A 12,731-nucleotide genomic window follows, 5' to 3' on the forward strand; every position below is an offset into this window, starting at 1 on the left:
ATCAGTTAGCAAGACCCGAGTGACCACCCCATGTAATGTAATCGTATGAGTGACATCTTATCGCTCCGCCGTGTACTACTTACCGGTTAACAGCAAGTCGCAGGCCCTGCACGTGCTCACAGGGAGGGGATTATGAGGGGCGCGAATGCCAGGAGGCAAGGATAATCGCCGGCCATCGCAGAGTCTGCCATAAGCCCAGAATTGGTGCCACTGAGCATGTCAGCTTCCCCCAGGCTGTTAGAATCCCTAATGTGGGGAGACTTAATTATCTTCACTGATCTAAGAGCTTCCCATTGGTGTGATCCCAAGACCCAACCGAGTGGAAAGGAAAGGGGCCTCCCCTTCTGCCCTCTTTTGAGCCAACCACAAACTCCCTGCAGGCGTGGCCTATTTCCACCTTGTTCATGCACGTGCCCCCAACAACTAGAACGTGCCCACCCAGCATGAAGCAGGTGCGTAATAAAAACGTAGCCTTTTGGGTTCTGGCCTCTTTCCTTCAGCGTAAGGTTGGGGAGAGTCACCCAGTCGTTCATCTGTTCACCGCTGAGCGCTCCTCCGCCGTGAGGCTACACGTTCCTCGAGGGGCCAGCCGAAGGACGTTAGAATCGTTTCCAGTTTTTGGCAAGTATGAAAAAATCTGTTGTAAACATTGCACACAGGTCTTTGTGGGGACATAGGTTTTTCATTTCTTTTGAGTCAATACCCAGGCCAGGGATTGCTGGGTCAAATGGTAAGTGCATGTTGACTTTGCGAGAGACTGCCAACTTGTTTTCCAACGTTGGCTGTACCAGCTGGCGTTTGTCCCCACCTGACCGCAGGGGAAGTTCCACCGCTCGGTCTTCCTCAACCCTGGGTGTTAACAAGGATCTTCATTTGAGCCGCTCTAAGTGTGTCGCTGCTGTGCGCTCAAGGCCGAAGGCTCGCACTGTCCCAAGAAATTGATGGTACCATTAGATCCATTACGCCGGTGAGGAAACTGAGTCTCAGAGAGGACTGGATCACTAGCCCCAGGTGCTACAGAGATTCAAATCCAGACCCTGGAATCAGGGTGCCTCCTAAGACTCTTCCACGGCCCCCGGTAAACCCAGTCAGCAGAGTAAGGGAGCAGGCATGGGAACCCCGGAGACCTGGACCCCTGCCCCCGCTCAGCAGCCACTTCCGCCTGTGTCACCTCGGGCGAGCGGCACGACTTCTCTGTGCCTCAGTTTCCTCATCCGTAAGATGTGGGGGATAACATTACTTAACCACCCTGAGCTCAGAGCGAGAGGTCGATACACCTGGGCTCCCCTGTCTCCTGTCACTGCCGGGGAAGGGAAACACGTGAATCGCGTCCCTCTGTGTTAAGTTGCCCGAATGGCCGGCATTACACGGGATTAATTAAAACGCGGCGCTGAACACTTCCGCGCGTCATATAATTCACCGAGGAAGATGAACGACGGCTACGAGGCACGCGATGTTCTCACGGCTCACTCCCCACATGTCAGTTTTGAGAGCTCATCCCGCTATTCCGCCCGACCACACTTCCCTTCGTTTCCGGGTTGAAAAGTGTGCATGAAAGACTTGGTCCTCCTGTCCCTCTTTACAAAAAAAAAAAATTATTATGAACAGTTTGAAACGTGCGTAACGCATATGCAAAGTGTAATGATGAGTACGTTTGTCCTGCCGCCAGTGTAAAACCCCAGCTACCTTTGAAAATCCACCCCCGGCACATGCCCCGTGCCCTCCGGCCCACTGGCAGCCTTCGCCCAGGGGTTTCCATCTGCTGCTCCCAGGACTGAGGCAGGCAGCTCCAGGACCATGGACTCCTCCACGGAAGTGCTGAGATCAGCCAGAAGGTGAGGGTGTCGATCAAAGGAGAAAGTCCCGAGGAGGAGGGGAAGGGAGGAGGGGAAGCGGGCGCCACAAGATGCAAGATGCGGAAGTGGGGAATATGGATCAAGCATCCACATTTGGGGCATGAAGATGTCTTAACAGGTGGTTTCGAAATACAAATGTGCTTCATACTGACTACTGCTGGTCCTGAACTTGATCCACACTGCCCACCCCTCCATACTCACTCAGAGGCACTGGGGGGAATTTGGAGCTGGAAAAACCAAGTATGGTCCAGGGAATACAATTTCAGAACAAGACCCACAGACAGGGCTCACTACCTACTGGTGACCTCCCTCCCCCACGATTCCTGAATCAAAATTTCACTCCATTTTGTCTGCTGAATAAACCCCATAAAGTAGAGAATCCATTGTTTAGGAAGCATCTTCTTCTTTTTTTTTTTTTTAATTATTATTTATGCCTACAGCACCTGGTCTTCCTAGGTGGTCTCCCATCCAAGTACTAACCAGGCCCGACCTTGTTTAGCTTCCGAGATCAGACATCAGACTTGTTCAGAGTGGCATGGCCGTAGAACATGGACCACAGCTCCACTGGGATGTGAACCCAGGACCTTCTGCATGTAAAGCAGACGTGCTAACCACTACACTATGGAACCCTGTCTGGTAGCATCTTCTTTTAACAAGAGAACCTTTCTAAGTCATGCACACACTAGTATGAATTTTCCCAAATTGCTTTGCTGCACTGCAGCTGATTCAGCCAAGTTCGAAGCATGGAGCACCCAGGAGAGTCAGCACCCCGTGAGATCTCAAAGGTAGAGGCCTCCAGCTACCGGAGAGGCTGGGGGCGGGAGCAGTAGGAAGAGAAGGGGTTCAGGAAGTCAGGGGCGCAGGTTCCGAAGGCAAACCCGGCCTGTTTTAAGGGGGGCGGCATCTTCCCACTTGCTCCACTCCCTTCTCTCCCCCTGTATTTCCCGGGACTTGGCCCAATGCCCACCAGGAACAGGAGGACAAGAAGGCCCGGAAGGCTAGTGAGACACCCGACAACTCCATACAGTGACATTTCTGTAGGGAATTGTGTCCTAAGTCCCAAACCACCAGCCTATGAAAGTGCTTCGGGGCCACAGCTACAGGAACATGGCCCATCCCTAAGTGGGGAGCTGCTCTCCGAGAACCCCAGCTGTCGGTCCCACTGGGTGCCCTGAGCTTCTTTGACATCCGTTCAATCCTAAGTGTACGCTAGACCATCCCTGTCGAAATATCCATCTCGTCGAGTTTTGACGCATGCTATGATTTAAGAAATGAGCCTCCACGCCGCGGTGACTTGCTCTCTCTGCGGGTTCACGCCCATCCTGGAAGGTGGTTTCACTGGAAAGCTCCACTCGGGCTGGAAACTTCTTGGAACATGGCTCAGGGGCGGGGACAATCTTATCAGGAAACTTTCCGTTTGGAATTAGAATAATAGGTGACATTCGAGGGCTGATAAGATCAATTCCCAAGCACTCGGGCTGTATATAAGGAGCAGCCCCTGCCTGCTTCTGCACCCATTCCACCCACCTTTCCTTCTCTGGAGACTTGGGACCCAGGAAGAACCATGAAGTGGCTGCTGCTGCTCGGCTTGGTGGCGCTGTCCGAGTGCCTCATCCACAAGTGAGTCTGGGGGTCACGCCGCGCAGAGAACAGCTTCCGAGGGGCTGTCTTCCTTCGCTGCCTGTCGCCTTGCCTCTCTTCCCTCCTAGGTGTTTCTCCTTCCCTCGTACAACTCCTCTCTCTCTTTGACCATCTCAGATCTCCCTTCTGGCGTCTCCCTCTCTCTCTCTCTCTCTCTCTCTCTCTCTCTCTCTCTCTCTCTCTGCCCTTTTGGGGAGCCAGCACTGCAAATGTGCTTAAGAGTCCAGGCCCTCAAATGCAGCCTGGTTTTGGTTCCCAGCTCCATCGCTAGGCCAGGTGGCTTTGAACGTCCACTTAACCCCTTTGCATTATTGTGCCCAAAATGGGAGCATCTCCTCTCTGGGCCTCCTTCCCCTGTCCTCTCTTGGGCCAACTTCCTTTTCTTCATGGCTTCCACAGCACCCCGTGAGCAGACTCCTTGCCTCATTACTCTTCTTCCTCCTAACCGTCGGTTTGCAAACACTCGCTCGCCACAGGGTCCCCCTCGTCAAAAAGAAGTCCTTGAGGAGGAACCTGATCCAGCATGGCCTGTTGGCGGACTTCCTGAAGACACACAAACTTAACCCAGCCAGCAAGTACTTGAAGGAGGCCGCCTCCGTCCTGTCCACCCAGCCCCTTGAGAACTACTTGGACGTGAGTGCATGGGCAGGCAGCAGAGGTGGCTCCAAGGACTTGGCCAGGAGGAGAGGGAGGGTCCCAGGCGTCTTAGAAAATGGACCGGGACTCTACGCCCCCAGGCAGTAACCTAGGGGTCTGCTCCCTGAATCTCAGGGACAGAGGGAAGGAAGGGACACTCGGTCAGAGCTGTTGCTCTCATTCATTCATTCATTCCTTCACTTATTCATTCATTCATTCATCCAGTGGTTACGTATACAGCACCTCGTTATGTGTCGGGCACTGTGCTGGGCCAGGGGGAGACAGACAATAATCCGCGAGCCTCACTAAGCGTGAGAAGTCCAGGTGGGCGAGCGAGGGCTATGGTGACCGTGCCGGTGTGGCAGGTTGCAGGCGGGGACACCTCTCTGGAGCAACGAAGGACGAGCCAGGGCTCCAAGAGAACGGGAGAGAGTCCCAGAGAGCAGGAGGGCTCGTTCCAGACCCTGCGACAGTGGGGAGCAGAGTACCTTTGAGGAAAGAAAGCCAGTGTGCACGGAGAACAGAAAGGGAGGGAGGAATAGGGGTGGGTGCACGGCGAGGCCTGAGGAGTCGGCGGGAGGCGCCAGGCAGAGTCCCTGATAAGGGTCTGCATCCTAATTGCCACTGAATCATCTCAATGGGCGGTCAACGAGATCAGTTTGGAGTGACAGGAAGATCAATCTGACTCTTCTATTTGGGATGCCACAGCCACGCCTTGCCCTTCGGTAAAAACCGTGTGTCCCCCGTGTAAAAGGCACAGGGCCAAGGGGACAAAGCAATGTCGCCTGTCACTAAGAGCTTAGCGTTTGAAATCTGCAAGACCTGGTCCGAATCTAGGCTCTAACGCTTCCAAGCCATATAACTTTGGGCGAATCATTTACTTTCTCTGAGCGAGCCTCAGTTTCCTAGTCTGTAAATCAGAACCACTGATACTGACCCTCAGAGGGCTGTTACGAGTAATTAGTGCAATCATGTCTTTTGGAGTACTTAGCACAGGGCCTGTCCCCTGGACAGAGCTTGGTGAAGTTAGCCCATTTATTCACTTAAATATTCAGGAAGCGCCTACTGTGTGCCAGGGGCTATGCAAGGAATTGAGGAAACAATGGTGAATAAGCAAAGTTCCTTGAGCTTGTATGCTAGAGAAGGCAGGTAAGAGACAAATGCGTATGTAAGAGAATGTCAGAGAAAGATGAGCAGCACCAAGAAAATTCATTAGAGTAAGGGGAAGAAGAATGAGGGAGGAGTGAACGTAGATAAAGTCATCCGGGAGGGCTTCTTGGTAGAGGTGATGTCTGACCAGAGCTCTGAATGACTGATGGGAAGGAGCCAGCTAAGGAAAGATCCAGAGCATTTGCGATCTTGCGCATTTTCCAAGCGCAAGAAATGGCAAGTGCAAAGGCCCTGAGATGCCCATGGGCTCATTGTCATTCTAGAAGAGCAAGACCAGTGTGGCCGGAAAAGCCGGCAAGGGCTAACGTGCTGGAGCTAAAAATAAAACTCCCCTTTCCTAAATGCCCTTTCTTAAAACCTAGCTATGAGGAGATATCTCGAGGGGTTTCCATCTTTCCGAGACTTGTTTACCTCCTAATCAACAATTCAATGAATGGGAATTTAAGCTTTTCCGCTGAGGGGCGCTTTAAGTTTTCACCCTGTCCTCTGAGAACAAGACTAAGACAGACCAGCTGGGATTAGTAGTAGGTGTGAATGGTGCTTAGAAGAGAACAGTCAGCGTGAAACCGTGAAACCGGACAGCAATCAGGGAAGACTTCAAGGAGGAGGGGAGACGAGGCTGGGCCTTGAAGGACGGATGAATAGGACAGGCAGAGAAAGGCAAGGAGAAGAGTGAGGGGAAAGGTGGGAGGTGGGCTAGGGACCCAACGTAGAGACAGTCCCTGGGGAAGCCGAGGTGGGGAGGCCCCGGTCCATGAACTGTGCCGCCCCCACCCCACAGATGGAATACTTCGGCACCATTGGCATCGGAACCCCTGCCCAGGAGTTCACCGTCATCTTTGACACCGGCTCCTCCAACCTGTGGGTGCCCTCGGTCTACTGCTACAGTCTTGCCTGCTGTGAGTGCCCGGTCCTGCCCGGTCCTGCCCGGCCCTGCCGGGGCCCCCAGCACCAACCGACCTGGGAGCCCAGGACACTCAAGGGCTTCAAACCAGTCTAGTTTCAAGCCTGCTGGAGCCACTTCAGGAGTCACTCAACAGGCTTTCACTGAACAGCTATTACGTGCCAAGCACTGGGCTTAGGTGCCCTGCGGATAAAAGGCTGACTCACGCATAGTCCCTGCCCTCAAGGAGCTCAGTCCAATGGCAGAAAGAAGTGGGCCGGCGTTTCTCGCCAAGGGCAACTGTGAGCCAAGTCCACTCAGTGTTTGCCCGGGTGTCCTCGGGGGGGCCAGTGGGTTCAGCTGTGAGATGGTCCCAACTGGCCCAACCAGACAGGAATGAAACCTGGGAATGCCCAGACTCCAGAGTCCAGGGCAGAGGTCACCCTTCTCGTCCAGAGCCCCACCGCCCAGCCAGACACCTACCCCAGGAAGACATCCCCAGTCCATGACTCTTGCTCAGCTTTGGAAGTTGATGATGTCACTTTTTGCCCTCACAGCCAACCACAACCTCTTCAACCCTGAGGACTCCTCGACCTTCGAGGCCACCAGCGAGACGGTCTCCATCACCTACGGCACCGGCAGCATGACAGGCATCCTCGGATATGACACCGTCCAGGTAAGCACCTGCCGACTGGCCACTTCATTCTGCCCAGCCCTGGGGCCAGCTTCCAAGGACCTAAGGGTCACCCAGAAGCAGCAACCCCCTCTCACCCCCAGAACCAGCTCGTTTAAGCAATACGGGTCTCAGTGGTCACAAAAGTAAGCTAACTGGGGGATGGCAAGGGGGAAATGCAAGAGACATCACAGACATTTCTAAGTGGGCAGTGGTGGTAACCGAATGGTGTCTGGAGCCATAGGCCAACCTCAGCCCCACCCAAGCTGAGTGTTACAGGGGGAGGGAATGGTGAAGGTAAAAAAGAAAGGTTCAGTTCTCTTTTGCAGCTCCTCCTCCTCGTCCTCTTCCCCCTTCTAGAGGCCTCCCCACCCCAACAAAAGCTCCACCAGCCCCCCGCTCCTAGCAGCGGTCAAGGGCTCTGATTTGCCTGAGGTCCGCTTGGCATCCTCCCATCAGACACACGAGCACACGGTGACCATCTGCTCTGCGGCAAATTCTTACACCAGGTCACAGACTGTGGCCACCTGGAGATCAGCTGCAATGATTACCTCTAGCAGAATAGCAAGCATCCCTGGGGACAGTCCCTCTCCCCGCCTTGCAGCCTGACTCCCGAGTCCCACGCAAAATGAACCGGGATGGTTTGGGCCCAGGGCTGGCAACCGCAGAGGGCTCAGTCCATACGAGGCGATCACGAACGACTTGGTCCCCCCCACCCAGGTTGGAGGAATCTCCGACACCAACCAGATCTTCGGCCTGAGCGAGACGGAGCCCGGCTCCTTCCTGTACTACGCGCCCTTCGACGGCATCCTGGGTCTGGCCTTCCCCAGCATCTCCTCCTCGGGGGCCACACCCGTCTTTGACAACCTGTGGGACCAGGGACTCGTTTCCCAAGACCTCTTCTCTGTCTACCTGAGCGCGTAAGTAGAGCAGAAAGGTCAAGGTCACCTGGCCTAGCAGGGTGCTGTCCAGGACTGGGTGGGGTAGAGAGGGTCTTAGCAAGTCAGAGGTTTGAAAGGTTGGTGTCCAATGCTTGGAAAGTGTAGCTTTGGTGAAAATGACCACAACTCCCTCTGTGACAAGCCATCTTCATCCAACCTGTTTGGCCAGCATGAGCCTGGGTCACATTGACCTGCACAAGTCCAATGTCATCGGCTGCTTGCTCTCCAGCACCAGACCATCATCATTGGTCTCCGAAAGACCCCCATTTAAAGTGAATCCGCTTTAAATAGGGGCCTAAATTCTGTAGCAAAACAAACAAACAAACAAACAAAAAAACGATTCGATTGGGTCTTATATCTTGAACAGTGAAAGTTTTAAATGATGAAAGCCAGTTTCTTTTATTTGTTAAAATCTAGGTTCCAGGCGTGACGATGAGTTAATTCTAAGAATGCATAAAGGATAAACCGAGCGTTGGTTTAAGTTGAGTAGAGGTTCATGCAAGAATATCTGAGGGTATCCTCAACTTCCCCAAGACACCCGCATCCTTCTCTTTTGAAGCTCCTCGTCACCGTCGATGTCTGTCTTCAGTTGTTGATTGTTCTGCTGTAATCTCGTTGTGTCACATGTACTGTCAGAGGCGCTGTTAGATGGGCGGGACTGTTTTGTCTCTGGGCCAATTATTCGGTGACGAATCTCCTACCATCATCTACATTTGCTTTCCTATCTAACTCAAATCTGCAAAGATTCAGATAACAAAATATTCCAGGAACGAGGACCCTCGCAGTTTGCAACAGGAGGTTCCTTTTACCCTTTCTATTCCTGGCCGCTTAACATTGGAGTCAGCTCTTGAACGCAAGCCAGATCTTCAGGTCCTTAAGACGTGTCGTGGAGAGCTCTTATCTCCCCAGCCAGATCAGGTTTCTCGATTCAGCACCCTGGACATTTCGGACCAGGCGATTCCTGGTCCTCGAGGCTGTCCTGTGCATTGCAGGTTATTTCACAGCCTCCCTGGCCTCTACTTACCAGATGCCAGTGGCACCCCAATCATGACATTTCCAGACATTGACACATGTCCCCTGGGGGCACAACCGCCCCATCAAGTCCTTCAGAGCAACAAACATTGTCGTGTATTTGCTTCCCTTACGGTCCCCACAGCACTGAGAGTACGCGGTGGAAACCGCACACTTTGGAACCGGAAAGACCCGGGGTCTAACCTTGGCTCTGCCACCGCCAGGCTGTGTGACCTTGGGCAAGTCACCTCACCCCTCTGTGCCTCAGTTTCCTCTCTGTAAAGTGGAAATAATAATAATCGCGGTGAGCATGGCATGAGCCTTGGTGTAAGGATTAAAAAGAAACCTCATTTGTCACACACTCGGCGCAGCTCCTGGCACCAGCAAGAACCTACAGCAAATCTGCTTAAAATAGAGGCCAAAATTCCATAGCAAAAAAACCCCTGAAAACGTAGCTCTTCCAAGGCATACAGTTTAGGTTCGGTTCGCTGAACAAAGGAATGAGGCGTGAAGGAAGGAACGAATTCCCATCTTTTCCCTCCACTTCCCACAGCAATGACCAGAGTGGCAGTGTGGTGATGTTTGGTGGCATCGATTCGTCTTACTACAGTGGCAGCCTGAACTGGGTGCCTCTGTCTGCTGAGACCTACTGGCAGATCACCCTGGACAGGTGAGAGCACCGTGGATGGGCAGCGTCCCGGCACGAGCCCCAGATTCCATTTTTGTATAGACTCGTAGTCAACTAAACTTTCTAACCGCCTCCCCCCAGAACGGCCAGCACGGGGAAATGCACCCCAGAAGGAGCAGGTAGAGCTGGCTAAGACAGGGAGACCCTGAGAGAGACACCTCACTGAGACCCCCAGACCCTTTGCAAGGATGAGACAACCACGTCTCTTCCGGTCACGAAGGAGGACAATCTACCAGCATCCCTGGGGAGAGCCGGAAGCTGGCTGCCCACGTGGCTCAGCGTATAGGGGACTGTGAATTGGCACACACTCCTCCCATGCTCGGGAAAATGCCACTTTTAGCCTAGGGTTGGGGCCAAATGGCTAAGTTTGATTCAGGCCATTCCTTCCCACCTCCCTCTTTCGGGGCCTGCTGGTTCCCCATGCAGCCTCGTCCCCCAGCTGTTCTTCCCGCCCCCGCCTGGCTGCTAGAGTGACCAGCCACCCAGGTTTGCCCAGGAGTGAGCAGTTTCCTGGGATGCAAGAGTTTCCAGTACTAAAACCAGGACAGTCCCGGGTAGATCGGGATGCACTGGTAGCCTTACGTCTTTGCCAGCCATGCTAAAATGTCAGTTCTTGCGACTCTCGCCCCTGCTGCTCTGTCTCCACGACGCCCACCTCCCATCCCCTCTGCCTGTGATGTCTTCCTTCGGCGCTTCCCCTCCTCGGCAGCCTTTGGTGCCTGCTTCCCTGAGAAGCCTTCCCCGGTTGCTCCCCGCCACTACCACCCTCGCCCCGGACTGCGTTTCTGTTCCCTGGCCCCGTCCCGGCTCATCCTGCTCTTCCTCAATCAAACCTTATCTTTCCAGCAAACTGTGAACTCCCCACAGCCGGAAACGGTGTGGCTGTCTTATCCGGCTTTGCGTGTCCCGTGCCCGGTACCCAGTAGGCACCCAGTTAATATTTGTGGGGTGAATGCATATGTGAATGAGAGAAGCTGCAATGTTATATGTTGGCCAATGGATGGGAAGAAGGAGCCCCCTGGGCTCACCGGGTTCCTCCTTGGGGAGATGTGCCCCCTGGGAGCTAAGGGGACCCTTATTTGCATCTTGCCCTCAGTGTCACCGTGAACGGAGAGGCCCTCGCTTGCAGTGACAGCTGCCAGGCCATTATTGACACCGGCACTTCTCTGCTCTCTGGCCCAACCAGCGCCATTAGCAGCATCCAGAGCTACATTGGAGCCAGCGAGAACTCGGACGGCGATGTAAGCCCAGGCCCGACCGCCCTGGCCTAAGCCCGCTGGTGGCTCTGCCACCCAGGCGGCGTGCGGCCCTTCTCACTCTCTCTTTTTCCAGATGGTGGTCAGCTGCTCGTCCGCCAGCAAGCTGCCCAACATCATCTTCACCATCAACGGCGTCCAGTACCCTCTGCCCGCCAGTGCCTACATCCTGGAGGTAAGAGGGCTCTGGGCCTTCCACCTGGGTGTGCCTGCATAGAACGTGGCCACGTCCTCCCGCCCCGCGCGAGCGGAGGTACACCCCCACAAGCTGCGGCTGCCGTCCACACTAGAGAGCCCCTGGAGAAAAGGAACATATTGAAAATGAATGCACGCATGTCCCCCACCCCCAAGAGAAAAAGTGAGGCGAAGGATGGTGGCATGAAATGAGGATCTCTAGTTGTACACCTGACTCCAAGCCCTGGGCCTCAATTACTAACTAGCCTGTTGATTCTGAGAGAGGTCAGGGGAGCCAGGTGAGACTGACCACATCAGAGCTATTAAATGGTGAGCGAATGGGAGTCACGACTTTCTTAGGAGGGCTGACATGCTCCTACTGTCTCCGCCAAGTGACAAATTTTAGTCAAATGAACCACAGGAAAACCCTTGATCTTCTATTACAATGCCAGGGGGAAAAGTAATTTTGCCCAGTGGGTCGTTGTTTTTTGGCAGGAATAACAACCACGCCCTCGGCCGCCAATGATGTTGATTAATTAGTCGGGGTGAGGCCTGAGCAATGAGATTTTTCGAAGCTCCCCGGGTAATTCTAATGTGCACCCATAGTTGTGGCCCAGGACCCTGGTGAAGGAAAATAAACTAACAGCCGACCTTGTTTGTCACTGAATGGGATCAGAATAATGAGAAAAGGCTGTGTCGCCGGGGCGTCCAAAGTCCTCCCCAGCAGCTGAGTTCTCCCAACACCCCTTAGCTCCGATCCTGGTGTCAGGCTTTGTGCCTCTGCCAGAAACGCCGGATAATGTCTAGGAACCCCTGGAAAACAATAGCACAGCGAACAGCTTACACAGGCGGACCTTGGGCCAGAGAGCCACGTCCCCGGACACGGCCCAGGAAGCCCCTCCTTGCTGGAGCCTTGCGGTGGACCATGGCGCCTGATGCTTAGTCCCCGGCGCCTGCTGCTGCTGAGTCTGTGTCCCATCCCCGGTTCGATTGTGCTTTTCTCCAGAGCGACGATGTGTGCATCAGTGGCTTCCAGGGCATGAACCTCCCCACCTCGTCCGGGGATCTCTGGATCCTGGGTGATGTCTTCATCCGTCAGTACTTCACCGTCTTTGACAGAGCCAACAACCAGGTCGGCCTGGCTCCCGTGGCCTAAGCCGGAGTCTTTCCGGCCACTTCCCAGGATGATCCAGCCCCCAGCTCTGTGCCCACTCTAGACGTACGTAATTCTCCTGATTGCTTTTCCTGCGGGATTGCGAAGGCAGAATCTTAGCCCTAGTCCCTGTCCTACCAATGATGTAGAATAAAAACATATCATCCTGAAAAAATGTTTCGTGGAGCTTCTTCTCTTTACTGCTATGTCTCGTCACATCATCATTGGGGTCCGAGCGCCAGGGCAAGGGGACAGAAATGACCACAGCTACCGCGACAGCACCAAACACGGTGACCGCGGCAGCGCACACTTCATGAGAGAGCCGGGAAGACAAACAGGCCTGGGCGGGGCCTGCTGGGAGCATCATATAAAGAGTGGGGGAGTCAATCGCACCTCGGTTTAAAAAATAACAAAGTTGAATTAAAAAGACCTGGGGACCAGAGACGGCAGGACATTGCCTTCTCGTGGAACAGGACCCCTTAGTTCTTGGTTAAGGGAGTCGGCTTCTTATTTCTCCCAAAGCCGACAGCGCAACGAGGAAAGAAGAGAGATCAAAGAGAGGTGGCCGCTGACGGTGATGTTTTTAAGCAGGCCAGGCGGGGAGGTCCCGTCTGTAAGATACGGGCCAGAGAGGTGACAGGAGCTGACA

The 12,731-nt window shown here is 54.0% G+C and overlaps 1 protein-coding gene and 1 pseudogene across 1 annotated transcript; one reads left to right on the forward strand and one right to left on the reverse strand.

Annotated features, from left to right (window-relative positions):
- Positions 1–2,287: 2,287 nt before the first annotated feature.
- Positions 2,288–2,403, reverse strand: LOC118603125 (annotated as a pseudogene).
- A 1,575-nt stretch (positions 2,404–3,978) lies between these two features.
- LOC107504744 (pepsin A-4) lies at positions 3,979–12,245 on the forward strand. The gene is made up of 8 exons (XM_016134169.2): positions 3,979–4,130; positions 6,085–6,202; positions 6,744–6,862; positions 7,580–7,779; positions 9,365–9,481; positions 10,596–10,740; positions 10,832–10,930; positions 11,936–12,245. The coding sequence occupies exons 2-8, from the start codon at positions 6,085–6,087 to the stop codon at positions 12,083–12,085; spliced, it is 948 nt and encodes a 315-aa protein (XP_015989655.2). The 5' UTR covers positions 3,979–4,130; the 3' UTR covers positions 12,086–12,245.
- Positions 12,246–12,731: the final 486 nt, after the last annotated feature.

Source organism: Rousettus aegyptiacus, unplaced genomic scaffold (genome assembly GCF_014176215.1).
Source record: "Rousettus aegyptiacus isolate mRouAeg1 unplaced genomic scaffold, mRouAeg1.p scaffold_m13_p_5, whole genome shotgun sequence".
Classification (NCBI taxonomy): Eukaryota; Metazoa; Chordata; class Mammalia; order Chiroptera; family Pteropodidae; genus Rousettus; species Rousettus aegyptiacus.

What these genes read in the sequence shown, in the direction of transcription:
- LOC107504744 (XM_016134169.2), top strand. Translation starts at nt 6,085, where the DNA reads ATGGAATACTTCGGCACCATTGGCATCGGAACCCCTGCCCAGGAGTTC. An exon ending in GCGAGAACTCGGACGGCGAT is followed by an intron (nt 10,741 to 10,831) that starts GTAAGCCCAGGC and finishes CTCTTTTTCCAG; the next exon opens with ATGGTGGTCAGCTGCTCGTC. An exon ending in CCAGTGCCTACATCCTGGAG is followed by an intron (nt 10,931 to 11,935) that starts GTAAGAGGGCTC and finishes GCTTTTCTCCAG; the next exon opens with AGCGACGATGTGTGCATCAG.